At 31.2% G+C, this 15,599-nt stretch overlaps 1 protein-coding gene across 2 annotated transcripts in view; it reads right to left on the minus strand.

The window, feature by feature from the left end:
* Positions 1-12,305: 12,305 nt before the first annotated feature.
* Positions 12,306-15,599, minus strand: part of LOC143253606 (protease-associated domain-containing protein 1) — a 49,034-nt gene continuing 45,740 nt past the window's right edge. For both annotated transcript variants that reach the window (XM_076507722.1, XM_076507723.1), the window contains exon 5: positions 12,306-15,488. In XM_076507722.1, the coding sequence (XP_076363837.1) occupies positions 15,368-15,488 (121 nt within the window). In that variant the 3' untranslated portion in view covers positions 12,306-15,367. The remainder of the gene's footprint in view (positions 15,489-15,599) is intronic.

A 15,599-nucleotide genomic window follows, 5' to 3' on the forward strand; every position in this document is an offset into this window, starting at 1 on the left:
TTCTAACTTCAAATCTTAATTCAATTTATATCTATCAACCAACCAACCAGAATTGATATTTCTTATTATCAGGGTTTTTTCGAATCACCCTCCTTCGTAGAACTAGAAAAATAAAACAAAATTGAATTCCTCAAAACTGCCAAAACCTTAGAATTAGAGGCTAAAAAATCAAAGAGAAAAATGGACTAAAAAGCGTATTGTTGAAATATTAGTCGATGATGACTTGTTGTATGAGGAAGCATTGAAGGAATACTCAAGTACCTCCACTAGCCAATCAGAGTTGAGTGATAAAGATAAGTTGGAAATCCAATTAAAGTTCAAACAAATCGTAAGACGTTAACATACGTTACGTAATAAATCGGAGACTCGTCAGAGAAAACTATAATACGTGACGGTTGTCATTTGCTTTACAGTATTTACTACAAACTTTTTCCCAATGGTGTTAGATAATACAGAGTCCACCGCTGGGACAGAGGTAGGTCTACAGATTTACAACGCTAAAATTAGGGTTTTGATTCTCCTAGTTGGATACAGCAGATAGATCGATGTGGCTTTGCTGTTAAAAAACACACACACACACCTATACCCAGATAATATCAAATTGGCTAAGGAACTTTTTTGTAGAAAGTACCACGCTAATACAGGGGAGACAATGGAGATATTTATTTGGAAAATTGTGAAAATCTACACATTATGGAATCCTGAATCTACATAAAGAAAAACTGTGAAGTGTATAATATTATAATTTTACGTTTCTTTGCGAGAATACTTTGAATGCCCCTTTATCATATCTATTGTTAATATGTTTAAATTTACTAAACAATATGAGCATCGACATAATGATAAACAAACTTCAAATAATGAAGTGGTTAAAACTGAGCATCGTAATAGAACTGTGTGATGCTCTACTTATAACCAAATAGGTAGTTATCTATGCATTATCCCAATAAAATAAAACAGGAAACAAAGAAACGAAGGAGAACAGTTGAAAAACGAGAAAAGGAATCAAATGAGAGTTTTCAGTCTCGTGAAAGTAAAACCCTCCATTAACGAGTTAACAACAACTGAAATGGCTCCAAGACACCTAACCCTGAAAATTAATGTGTGAAAGTAGTAGGTCGTATGGATTATTCAGTACTAAATGTTAAATATACGGTAACAAACCAAGGAAAGTGATCAAACACTTCAACTAAAAATGTGATGTAAGGGTAACATATGTCTTGTAAATGTAATGACAAACTGTCAACTATTAGAATATTTTGAAATAAGACTGTTAGTTACAAATAGCATTGCGGACCAAAGCTTTTGTTGTTGTCGAAAGTTTGGCTATATCTTTTCTTCTTGACTTAGACTTCTTTTAACCAAACGAAGTAGTCATTAACTTCTTCACAAATGTTCTGAATTAAATGTACCTTCTGATAGGCATAACTTGAGACAAAACTATATTGGTTAAAGAAGTTAAAATGTTCATATTTAAAGAATAAAAAATGTTAACAAATAAACCCACTTGTGTTAAAATATGCCAATATTTTAAGCAATAAATCTGCCAGTTTTTTTAGTAAACCTTATTCTCCCACTAAATTAAAAGTGCAAAATGATCACGTGGATAAAATACTTCATGAGAGGTTAATTAAACTCTACACTTCTTGGATTTCTCCAATAGTTACTGTCAAGAATAAGACCAAATGTTTCAGGATCTATGTTGACTACAGGAAACTATATCATGTCTAAGAATCCGACCACTGTCCATTACCGTATATAAGTGACATTTTAAATGCTTTATCAGACGCAACCTGATCAGCATTACGATGAAGGATAGATATAAATTTGCTTTCAGAATGAATAACGATCTTTATTAATTTAAAGCGGGTCCGTTTGGTCTTAAAAATTCACCTAACACCTAAAGACATATGGATAAGGCTTTAATAGAAGCAACTGAATGTTCTAAGGTTTATATTGGTGATATTGTTGTATTTTTACTCATATTTGAAAACACTTAAAAGACTTTCATTTGGTTTTCTGCAAGTTACATACAGCTAATGTTACTGTAAAAAAATATAAAAGTACAATTCGTCATTCATAAATATCAAATTTAGGATTTAATCTCTCTCCTGAAGAAAAGCACACAAATAATGAAAAACTGAAAGTTGTTACAGACTTCCCAAATATAAGAAACTGCTATGATTTAAGCAATTCTTGAGTACGTGTGCCTGGTACAATCAGTTCATTATAAACTTTGCTACAATTGTTCAGCCTTTATATCAGTTATAAAGGTAGTGTTTTAGGTTGAAATGAACTCCCCAGTCTGACGATGCATTCCAAAAGTTAAAGCATGCTTTATATGAATGTCCTGTTATACAACTTTAAGAGAAGGTGAACTCTGTTTTTCATACCGGTGCTCAAATGTTGGATTAAGAGCAGTTCTGTGTCATAAAGGTGTCATAGCATATCTCAGTAAAATACCGATATGTGAAGAATTAAACTGAATTATTACAGGGTTGGAGTGTCAAGCCATAGTCTGGGCTAAGAAAAAATTAAGAATTACCTAGATGGAGAGACATTTACAGTTATAATTGACTATGCTGCCTTTAAATGGTTAGAGACAGCTCCAAAGTTAACTGGTGGGCTGATACACTGGTCACTAAAATTATAAGGCATAACGTATGAATCACTGTGAGGAAAAAAGAATCAGTTCCCTGATGCCCTATCTAGACATCCTATTGAACCCACCACAAAAATCTCCGTATTTGAATATCAATAAGATATCAACTAAACTTTATGTCATTTTCAATACTAACATAAGAGAACAATTAGACAAATATACTCTTATCTGAAAACTGGACTATCAACAGACGACTCTTCTAGAAATGTGTGGACTGTAAGTAAATCAAAATACAATATATTGAATGACAATGTTCTTTATTATACAAAAAAGGTGCTATCAATGGTGAATTCAGCCCAATTATTACCAAAACACTGAGACTAAATTTTTATTTTCCGAAAAGGGCGCCTAGATGAGCAGCTGTAGGATGATCATGCAGTTTGAAAATAGACAAAGTATCCAGATGTGATCACTGGCCTTGTATGAGAAAGGATATTAAAAATTATGTGTTTCTATGCCATGTTTATCAAATCACTATATGTGATCAGAAGAGGCCAGCTGGATTTATGTAAAAGCACTAAACTAATGGAAATTGGTGTGATAATAGGAGTAAATATTAGAAGATCTTATCCAAGTCTATGACAGGATATAGTGTGTTAGTTGTGACAGATTATTTCAGTAAATCGGTTGAATTATGCCCTCTCCAACAAATAAACGTAAACGTCATTATTAATAAACCAATGGCCCGGCATGGCCAAGCGTGTTAAGGCGTGCGACTCGTAATCTGAGGGTCGCGGTTTCGAATCCCGGTCGCACCAAACATTCTCGTCCTTTCAGCCGTGGGGTCGTTATAATGTGACATTCAATCCCACTATTCGTTGGTAAAAGAGTAGCCCAAAAGTTGGCGGTGGGTAGTGATGACTAGCTGCCTTCCCTCTAGTCTTACACTGCTAAATTAGGAACGGCTAGCGCAGATAGCCCTTGAGTAGCTTTGCGTGAAATTTAAAACAATCTTTTTTAATATTATTTATTTATCGCTATGGCAACAAGAGATTCGAACATAGTTTGTTAAATTTGTAGAAGCTTTGTTGTAAAGAAACAAAGGGAAAAAGTTACAGAATTCGTCAAAAAAAAGCTTATTTTGGAATAAAATTTGGGGACCAAAACATATCATGGGCTCCGCACAAAGTTAGCACCGTTTGTGTTGAAGAACTGGGAAAAGAGCCTAAAGGTAAGAAAATGTCCTTGCCTTTTGGAATTGCGATGCTCTGGTGTGAGCTTATAAACCACAGAGAGAACTGTTACTTTTGCTAATGTAAAGTGCAAGGCTACAAACACTCAAAATAACAAGAACGTTTCTTATTCGAATCATCAATCCACTGTAAGACTTGTTGCTCACGGACCCATACCCACACCACCTGATACAGTTTCATTAGATTCTGAATCAGATGCCAATTGAAATGATGATGGACATTGTTTTCAACTTGAAACATCTAGTGAACCATAACTTTTCATCAAGACATCAGGGAAATGAAGAGGGTGTATCGTGAGGATGGAATATCAGCATCATAGTTGATTACTGTTGTTCATTGAAACGAGATGCTCCAGTCATAATACATAAAATAAAAACCACAACACGTAGTTTTGAGACTAAGAGACGTAGATTTCATAAATTAAAATCAGGATCAATGAGGGAGCATATTCATTTGAGAATAATGTTCTTCCCTTTTTTCACTTTGTTTTTGTTGACACACAAGCTGTATTAGCAATCACTTGTGAGCGTTTCCTTGTACTTTAATTTTTTATTAAAAAAAACCAAATAAATGGCCAGGTGGTTAAGGCACTCGACTTGTACTCCGAGGGTCGCGGGTTCGAATCCCCGTCGCACCACACATGCTCGTCTTTCACTCGTGGGGCCGTTATAATGTGATGGTCAATCCCACTATTCGTTAGTAAAAGAGCAATTCAAGAGTTGGCGGTAGGAGGTGATGACTCGCCGTCTTCACTGTAGTCTTACACTGCTAAATTAGAGACAGTTAGCGCAGATAGCCCTCGAGTAACTTTGCGCGAAATTAAAAACAAAACCAAATATGTTACATTCCTTCCCACGAAAATTAATCATATTAAGATAAAATGTCACAGAATTTAAATCTTGCAGATGTTAAGACTTTATTCAAAATACTTTTTTTCCAAAAACAAATTTGGTGCTTCCTAGGGGAAGGTTTCTACTGAAATCAACTGCTAATGAATTCAAAGTTACGATGTTATATAATCTAATAAACTTGTAGGAAAATACAAACACTTGATATACTAGATATATTACGTGTGTTGCTTAAATCCAAGAATCTACCCTACTAGAAGTGTTACTAATAATCATGAGTAAAGTTGTACAGTTCATTAATTTTGTGAGTTGTTTCACTTTTGTGGTCAATATATCTTAATTTTGATATTAATAAAATACATATCATACATAAGGATTTTTCAGGGACTATTCTTGCATTGATTTATGAAAAACAGGTTTGGAGCCTTATAATGAAACCCTAGCATATATAATCTGAAAAATGAAGTCTTTGTTTTTGTCAAATTTTGTGCAAAGCGACTTCATGTCTATCTGCACTAGCTTCTCTTACATTAATTTTGAAGCGATTAGCAGCTAGTCAACACCAACCACCACCAAATTTTGACAGACTGAATAGTGGGATTTCACCAATACTCTTAATACACCACATCCCCCATGTGTGTAGTGTAATGCGATATGAATCACAAAATTTTAGATCCACAGTCAAGCACACTAACGAATGGACCATGCTCAAACTACTAAGTCTATAACAGATTTTGGCCCCATAATGTCTATTTTGCTTAGGGTTCAAATACAACAAAACGAGCAATAAGGGTAGAAATGCATACAATTATTGCAAGAATATTTCTTTAATTATGACCCCCAAACACATTAATATTTCAAGTTTGGAAAGATAATGGCAACTAATTCAGCATGGAATTTTTTTTAAATTTTATTTTATATTAACCCATTCCACACTGCAAATATGTATGTGCTACAAAAATGCACGAGATAATAAACAACTCCCAATATTTGATAGACTTGATATTCATATATCACAGGATGTCTGTTTATTTTTCTGATATTAATATATATCCTTTGAGGATTTCGGTAGAACTATTTCTGAGCAGCCTATGAAATTCTTCTATATTTTCTTCTTCATCATTGATTCATTTTACTTAACCAAACTACAAACTAAAAACTATAAAGTGCTTTTTCTCAACTATTATACACTACTAGATAAGGATTAAAAAAAGAAAGATAAAAATCTATCATGAGAAAAACAATTATCATAGTTAATAATGCAAGTTTTGTTGTATTCTTAAAATCGCACAGTTCTAGTAAATTTGTTTGTTGCATAATTCTTAATAATTTAGAAACCCATGTTGTGTTAAGAGTGGGGAATTCAGGATAGTGATCAGTTCCCTTATTTAATACAGAATAATTAGGAAAAATAAACTGTTTAAAACAAGAAAATTCGACAAAAACCAATCCTTGGTGTTTAGAAAAACAAACCTAAATATGTTGCATTAGATTTATATGTATACAGAAGTTTATGCTTGATCTTTCAGTTGAAGTATATTGATGGTTGAAAATATATACCAAGAAAATGGCTTGTTGCTTTTTCAGATGGTGATTATTCTCGATTACCTTTTGTACTGTTGCTTTAGACACTTAGACAACAACCCTTATGCTCATGGATTAATATGTGCTAACAGAAGGTAAACTTTACTTACTATAGCTGTAGTACGACTTGTTGCACACCTATTTCTTGACAATCCTAGTTCCCCAACTTGGTTCATATTAAAGTTGTTTCTCCAAGTCTTCAAGTACAAATGGCATCTCCAATCTGGATGTGATGTTTAAGTGTATGAATACTTTGCACTGGAAGGGAGTGTTACATACTCTACTCAAAATTTATCAATTTTCAGTGGCATCAAAATGTCTAACAATGTGAAAGCATATTTATGATAGATGTCTTTCCACCATAACATTATATTGGCTGTTACTATCATGACTTTATGATTTGCATATTAAAATAGTTTTAATATATTCAACTTTGTGCATATATACATCTCAAACTGTAAATGTTTAATAACAGTTAAGGGAAAAAGTATTTATGTACACGTTTATGAACAGATGTATAACTTTTTCTTCCACAATTGCTTAAGAGAACAAAAAAGTCAAGAAAAATCAGTATAATATATAGATATTCCAGATTATGAACACTGATGTAAGTACTATGGTTTTAACCAACAGAAACGAATACCAAAAGTTTCATTTATAATAACTACACAGAGACTAATATAAGGGGTTAAATACTGATACTAATAGTGAACTTCCATCAGATGAAACTGTGAAACCATTTTCTTTATATGAATCACTCTGAAGTCCTCTATTTTTATACATGATAGTAAGAAAAATTTCACTTAAAATTTTAATATTTCATCATCATACATTATGATAAAGCAAGACTGTTCAATTTACTTCTCACAAACTTGTATGATTTAATTCTATAATAGAAAATTTACAAGTGCTTAATTATTATTCCAAAATCAATGTGTAGACACCTTAATTTACCTCATATCTGCTAAAAATGTTTTCTTAGTTCAGTTCTATAAAATAACCAATCAGTTCAAGCACTATTTGTGGAATGGTATGTATCAAATTACTATTTGGAGCTTCTTTAAAAAATATCAGGTGCAAACAATAGTAAACAGATATATTAATTCCACTTATACAAATCTCTCTTATTAGCAATACATATTTTGTAAGTTTCAGATTACAAAAACTTATCAAAATTTGTTAGAGCTGCTATGCTTGTGATATATCCACTTTATTAATCACAAACAATTCACTACACTATCACTCTTGTATATAATAAAACTGCAGGTTTTGTAACAACAGTAATAGGCACAAGTTGAATAACTGTAAATTGTTTGGATAAAACTACAAATAGGAGTTAAACTGAAGTTATCTATTACTTCTGACATAATGTGAGAGTTGTATATTATTTCTGATATATTTATCTGTGACTTGTGATATCACACAAGTTATTTGCCAGTTATCACACAGTCAGTTATCTTTTATTTATAATATACAATTTTATTACATTTATTATATAACTTTAATTCAAATTAGTAAATGTCGTGCTTGTGATCTGAAGGCTACTGTGATACAAGGTTTTAGAACTAATTTAAATTGTTTTTTTAAATGTCATCTTTTCCACTTGATCTACTTTTGTAGATTAGTCCTCCAATACTTTCCACACAACTGTCGCTCTGAACTTGGTATCTGTTACTCATTTCAGTTGTGTTTATTTAAACTGTTTATGTTGCAAGTGATTTCCCATGTTCTTAGACTCAATCACCTAAATTATTTTTGATGCTGTTTGTATCCCATTTTAAATATAAGCATATGTTAACAGCTTTTTCTAATTTATAACTGTTGTTCAAAACCAGATAGCATGATACCTCAATGAAATGAAACACTTGAGTCTAGAACTAATTATGAATGAAATTAGTTTATAATTCTCAGAAATTCTGACTAAAAATGATTATACTTAAAAGCTGTGATCCTATTTCTAAAGTTACCCAATACTATTGCATGAAATTGCAATTTAATTTACAGTTGTTGATTTCAGATTTTGCAAATTGATGTAATTTACTTAGATTTGACTAGTTTTATTTCTTCCCTCCAAAAATTTAAAACTTCATTTCATAAGTTCCACTTGGAAGTTGCAAACCAAAGAAAAGATTATTCAGCCCCTATATAATCTTGTCTTCACTGAAATTCATGTTCTAGTGAGGAAAAAGAAATTCAGTGATATGTTAAATTATCAAGATGCCAAAGATATTTTAATATGTTGATAGTAAGTAATAAATTAGTACACTTTAATAAAAAAATTACTGTCATAATAAGAGCTCATATGCTAAACTGCTCTCAGCCAAATAAAATTAAGATTTTAATGTATTAGATGCAAATTTATCACATATTGTCAGCAGTCCTTCGATAATTAACCCTTAAACAGCAGGAATGTTGTAAGTAGCATCATAAATTAATGACGGCCACTTTTGAGGGTTTAAAATGATACAAAGAAGAAACCATCAACTTTTGGATTGTTGACTATGCTTCCAGCACTTGTGTGAATGTAGCCTAAAACTGCAACATTTTTTTTTTTCACAAGTGTTGCACTGTACACAGTAAGGAGTGTTTTCGAGCATGATGGTCATCCGCTTTTGGTATGCAATATCTGAATTATCCTTGATGGATTTGCATCATTTAGCTAGGAATTCCCAATTGGTAGTAAGTATATCAGGTGATACTTTATTACATTTTTGTGATGCAGTTTTAGTCCATTTCTCTACTGCTAGCCAGAGGAAAGTTCTCCATGAAGTAGAGTCTATGATCTGCATATATGCACCACATGATCAGTCAGCATAAGTCTTCCAAGAAGCATAGTTTCTATGCTTGGCATATCATCATGCTTCAAGACCTCATTAATGCTTCTGTCTTCCCAAGATGCATTCAGAATCACTCTAAGGTATTGTATGTTGGACAAATCACTTTATATGACTATATTATGGAGCTCTTGTACCATGGATAGATATAATTTGCTCTTGGTTTTTGGTCATAGGCTATGGTGTTTCCAGACCTTCCTGTATAACCATTCGAAGGAGGTGGATGCCATTTTGATCCTATGGGCAAGTTCTGCGTCAAGACTGTTGCCATTAGCATCTCTACTACCACGAGGCTTCTGACACATCACCCCAGCATGATACCTATCTGTTCATGTTATTGTGAAATTGGAAAACAATTGTAACAAACTTCTGAGAACAGCCAATTTTAGTGAACAATGCCCACAGTGTTTCTCTCCCTACACTGTCAAAAGCTTTGGTGAAATCAACAAACACAGCATACAGTGATATGTTTTGTTTGATACATTTTTCCTGAATTTAATGCAAGGAAATCACATCAGTCATGCATCTGTTCACTCAAAAACTACGTTGGCTTTCTGGTAGTATACATTCAGATACTGTTGGTAGCTACTGATGTATATTTTGGCCAGACATTTTCCTGCCACTGATGGGAGCAAAATACTTTATTCCTAGTAATGCAACCCCCTTTGTAGATTGTTACAATTAGGACATCATTGAACTCCTAATAATTTCAGCTGGTAGACCATAAGCCCAATGCTTTTACAGGTTTAGCCAGTTTCATTACTTTTACAACTTTTTCCAGAGTTGGTGGGTCATCAAGCATTGCATTTATTGGTAATTAAGGCATCACTGAGGTTTTATTTAGGAAAGCATCAATGCATTCTTTCTATCTCTGCAAGATATCATCTTCATTTGTAAACAGTTAAAACTAACTTGAACAGAACAGTTTCATTACACTTTTGTCCATATACCATGTTAAAACTGTCAAAAAAACTCTTTTTATTGTGTTTGCTACAGACTATATTTGCTTTGTCATTTGTATCCATCATTGATCTTGAAGTTTGCACAGGTGTTTTTGAAAGTTTACTCTAGCTGCTTTCTATCACTTAGTGGTTTGTTGAATGCCTGCCAGCTAATAAGGCTGTCTAGCTTGCCTTTTCTCTACTAACAATTATTGAATGTTATCACTGTTTACATCAAATCAACTGGCATTTCTCTTACTGTAAAAGCAAATTTCTACAGTGGCTGTGTCGTATACAATGGTTTTGAAACAGCTTCTTAGAAATGGAATTTAAATGTATTGCCTGCAACGTTGTTAAAATATAATTTACTTTTTGAAGAATGGAATAGTGTGTGGCAATTCTGAAAGAAAGAGTACTTTTTTTGCTGAAAACTAGCTCAGTACATCAGCTGTTCTAATACAATTTTATTAAGAACACACAGATTTTCTCCATTAAAGACTATATCACTTTCCCAAATTCCAAAAAGATTTCAGAGTTTCAAGTTTCAGTTTTGAAGCTGACTTACAAGTACAAGGTTATTAAATTACTGAAATATCACCACAACAGGAGAGGTTATTATGATGAAATACTGTAACTGAGAAGTATAATCTGTGAAAAAGGTCCAAAGAAGATTTATTTCCAACAAGTGTGACAATACAAATAAACACTTAAAGTTAAAAAACAAAACAAAACAGTATCTACATATGACTGGAGGCTTTAGAAGAGGGCTTTCATTACAAGAGTGTGAAGAAGGAAATTGGTGGAGGTGTAATAAACAGTGGAGGTAAGCTGTATACTTTTGACATGACTTGGCTCAACTGAGCAGCATCATCCAGAGCTATGCAGTAGATTGCATTTGATCCAAATACTGAAATTATCACTAATTAGATCAAAAGTTGCTTGTTGAAAACTACTGTCATTTAAATGGATACCTACAGTTCTTTAAACATACATATATATATTTTAATTTTTAGGTATTGGAACATTATTGAAACATATGATCTAACAGAAACTAATTATATACTATTGTTTTGTCTAAAAAATGAAGATTAATTAAAAACAATTATATCAGATAACTTTCAAAATACACTAATCTTGGAAATTTTGAAACATTAATAAATTAAAAAAACTTTTCAGATTAACTGACAATTTAATATGCAATTTATTTAACATTTTCATATTTCCACAGAAGCTGGTTATGGTTTTCCTTCTTGTATTTATGAAAAGGAAATTGAAACTATTTTAACAATCTTTTTTGTGGGTTCAGCTGAAGTCTTGTATAAGTTCAATCTACCAAAATAAAAATACTACTAAAAAATAACACATATAATGAAATTACATTATTTACAAAAACTTTCCTTATCAGTGTCTCAAAAAAATTATGTAAGTGTCACCTATTGTTTCATAATAATTTGCAATGGTTCTTGAAAGCTAATGGCCATAAATAAAAATTAGTAGTCCTATCAAATATTAAGTAGTAGTATTAAATTAAGTAATTTAATTAAGTAATTAGTATTAAAGTAAGTTAAATGTAAAAAAACACTGCTTGAACTGAAATTATTAGTTCTCAAAATAGTTTCCTTCACAATGATGAGCATGCACAGAAGAACAGTTTAACTTTATACATATGTGAGATGCAACACATTTTATCCACTGCTGAGGTCAAGTTGAAATTTTAACAATGAAGCATTTATTTTGAAGATTTCTGTTTACTATACAAATATCTTTGGATGACAAGATTCACTGACAGGATCAATAGATGTTTATCTGCTGATGAGCTGCTAGAATGTTTTTAAACCACCTGAAAGCTGAAGTTAGATAAAAGCTTACTAGAAGATCAACACAGTTTTGTTTTGCATAATGAAAATTATTGGTCACTTGGCAAGCATCTGTTAATCTACAATGTCACTCAGATGTTTATTTGTGACAAACAAGATTTGGCATGCCTCAGAAGGCCCTCTTCAGTCATTTTGGATCTTCAGGTTCCACAAAAAGAAATTAAGAATATGTGGAAATATCACACATTGAGACATACAACTTGGTTCGACATAATATTGTAAATGAAGATTTAAAAGGTATCAGAAAATATGTATTTAAATTACATTATGTACATATAAAAACCACATTTACAAAAACCTGTAAACGATCATTATTGACATTAAACATTCTGAAGGACTTGCGAAAAGAAAGAAAGAGAATCATGATTTTTATTACAAGTCTTCTTTTAATCAAAATGATAAAATCTTTAAAAACTAAGATAAGTAAAATACAAGAATGCCCATGTGCTCAATAAAGACCTTACTTTTGCTCTAAAAAGATATGTCTATATGTTTACTTTTTAGCTATTTAACATTTTTATGTCTACATATAAAAATTTTAAATATAAATGTTGATTCAACTAACCATTTCACAACAGGCTAAGTATAATATACACAAGTTCATCTACACATTGGCAAACATTAAGTTTTGCACTATTAACTTTTGATACAGCATGTATATCTTCTCAAAATTTGGTAAACCTTTGATAAAGATTACAGCTTTTTTGTACACAAAAAATCAGATTTTTCAACAGAATATTTTCCTGACGATTTGTTTGTGAAAATATCAAGTCTGTTTCGTTACTAGTCTGAAAGCAAAGTGATTTCATTTTATGATTTAAAAAAAAACTCTTCCCTAAAATTCTCAAATATTTGGGTAATCTCTAAAACCTCTTAAACAGATTTCAAACATTTGTTTTTAGTAACACTTTATATTTTGTGTTATTTTCTATACCTTAACTAGATGGGTTCTGTCAATTGACCAACCTTATAACCATCATAAAAAAATTAGGAAATAAATATAAACTATGCTTTTCCTAGTGCTCTAATGACTATGTATTATAACACAAAAATAAAAATGTTTACTCTAAGTAGCTTAACTCTCATAACATTAGATATTTATTATGTTTTTATTATACTGACCTTTCCAGTCATGCCGAGCTAACATAATTTGCATTGAAACAGTGCACATGCACTCATGTTACTTTATCCAATAGTATAAAACTGACCTTTAGTCTTACCTGTCTTGGCTGTGTTTTAGTGAACTGGTAGTTTGTAATATTCAGTAACATTTTTATTATTATACATTACATATGTATATAGATTATTACTATTTAGAAATAAGTAATGAAACTTATTTTTCTTAAAATATAAAACAATAAATCAAGAAGTAAAGAAAGAATTATCTCTTTTGCTATGACCTTTGTACCTGGTTGTTACTAGACATGGGTTTCTAAGTATTTTAAAATTTTGCTTGTGGAAAATATTAAACAGAATTATTTTTATGATTTATATATACACAGTTGAATAACCAAAAAATTCATAAATAACTATACTGATATCATAGAATTCCTATATATAATTTTATAAACTTAGAAACTAAGCTATATTTAGATTTAAAAAAATATGAAACTTCGAGCAGACTAATGACACAACTTACCTTCTTGAACTCTTGATTCAAAAGAACGTGGTAGTCAGATCACAGATTAAATGGCTGAGAAAACCACTAGGGGGACATTCTAAGATGTGTATTGGTTATTCACGTCACATATGCAAGTAAGTGTATAGAAGAGACCATTTCCAAAAATGGAAAGAGGTGAACTGTGTTTGATTCAGTACATAACCCATATCTCAGAAAACTATAAAGATATCAGGTTCTTGTTTTATAATCTAGCTTACCAATATTGGTAATTTAAGTTCCTAATTTCTACAAAACTACAAATTTAACATTTTGACATTACAAACATCTGATTTGAAACAGTGCTGCATTCAACATACTATTTGATTTGCTAAAATCTATATATAGGTTTATTCTTTTAATATTTACTTTTAAATTAAGAAAGTAACTTATACATATTAAAGTTCCAATTGTAATTTACAGTTTGATTCCAAACGTATTGACATGAATTCATAAAATAGTAGTTCAATTAAATTCTGAATGCAATTCAACAAACAAGATGACATGGCCATTGACTTGAGACATGACGCAAAAGGGTCGAGAGATATGCACAACAAATGAGGGAAGCATTTTGTACAGTTAAGAGAAATAAAATCAACAGAAGCAAGTACTTTAAAAAAATACATGCTTGCCAAGCTTATCTCTATATTAGCACAGAGCTAAGTATGCTTGTATTCATTTGACCGTTAATACATTAACATAAACTGCCACAAAATCCACATCAAACAAAATAATTTCACCTTGAAAATCAATGCACTGCAAGTATAACTCAAAGACAGTCCTATTTAAACCATTTTTGCAATAGATCATTTATTCCAAAAGTAAAATAATATAGCTTATATCAAATATTTTAAATTCTACTTAAGCATTACAACCATATCTTCATTGTTTCATTATCATAGTTAGTTGCTTATAATGTTTTATATAGTCAATCAATATTCAAACTGTCAGTAAAACAAAATTATATGAGTATTCTAAATAATTTGACCAGTAATATTCTATCTAATTGATTTTAGATTGGCAGAGATCTGCCCATGAATCCAACAATCTTACAAGTTTATAGACATTCTGTCACATCTTTGTACAATAAATCATGATATTTATGACACAAGCATGACAAACCTTTATAAATAAGCTCAAGTGTTTAACAGGTTCTGTTTAAGTTGTTCAATCAAGCTTGTCCAATTTTCTTAAGTTATGAATGGTAGTATATTAGCTAAAATGGTCAAACATTTATACTGTTTGCCTCTTCTGTCAATAAATATTTCACTTGTTGACCAATAATCTTAAATTTTAAGCTGATCCCTTAACAGTTAGGAGTTTTATTCAGTGTAAGTGCAGGTATGGTAGAAAGTTTATATGAATTTGTTTAGAAACACAAGCTGAGGTCATATTACCCATAAATTGAAAAAGTAAATTTGAAATATCAGTAATATTGTTATGTTGTGTTTAAGATTAGAATACCACATTTAAAACTATCATCAATCAAAGTCTGGTTAACAAACTGTATACTTTAAAAAACAAAAAACAAAAACAAATTCAAACTCATGTTTAATCTTGTTACAAATACATTTACATACCAAAATAGTGTAGGCAATACAAGAGAATTAACCTTAATGTTAAATGTTATCATGCTTGAACTCATATTTATCTATTTTTCTAAAGTAGTTAACCTCTTTTGTTTTCCCAATCTGACTATAAACTGTCAACCAAATAAATGTACATATTCATCATTAGACTAGAAATTTCATGTAACATTATCTGCTGGGAATCACCAAATCAGCCAAGGAGGTTGTTTTTGTTGTTGAAGTGGTACCATAGTAATATTTACAGGAATGTTGATTATAGCTCTTGATAATCCATGGGCTTCTAGCCTTTGTCTGATCATATAGCTGGAGAAAAAGGGTGAAGACAAGCAATATATTAACAAAAAGACTAAATGAAATAATTATTTGAGAAATTAATGTGTAACATCAAAGGAATGCCAAAAAGATAACAAACTT

Source organism: Tachypleus tridentatus, chromosome 6 (assembly GCF_004210375.1).
Source record: "Tachypleus tridentatus isolate NWPU-2018 chromosome 6, ASM421037v1, whole genome shotgun sequence".
NCBI classification, from domain to species: Eukaryota; Metazoa; Arthropoda; class Merostomata; order Xiphosura; family Limulidae; genus Tachypleus; species Tachypleus tridentatus.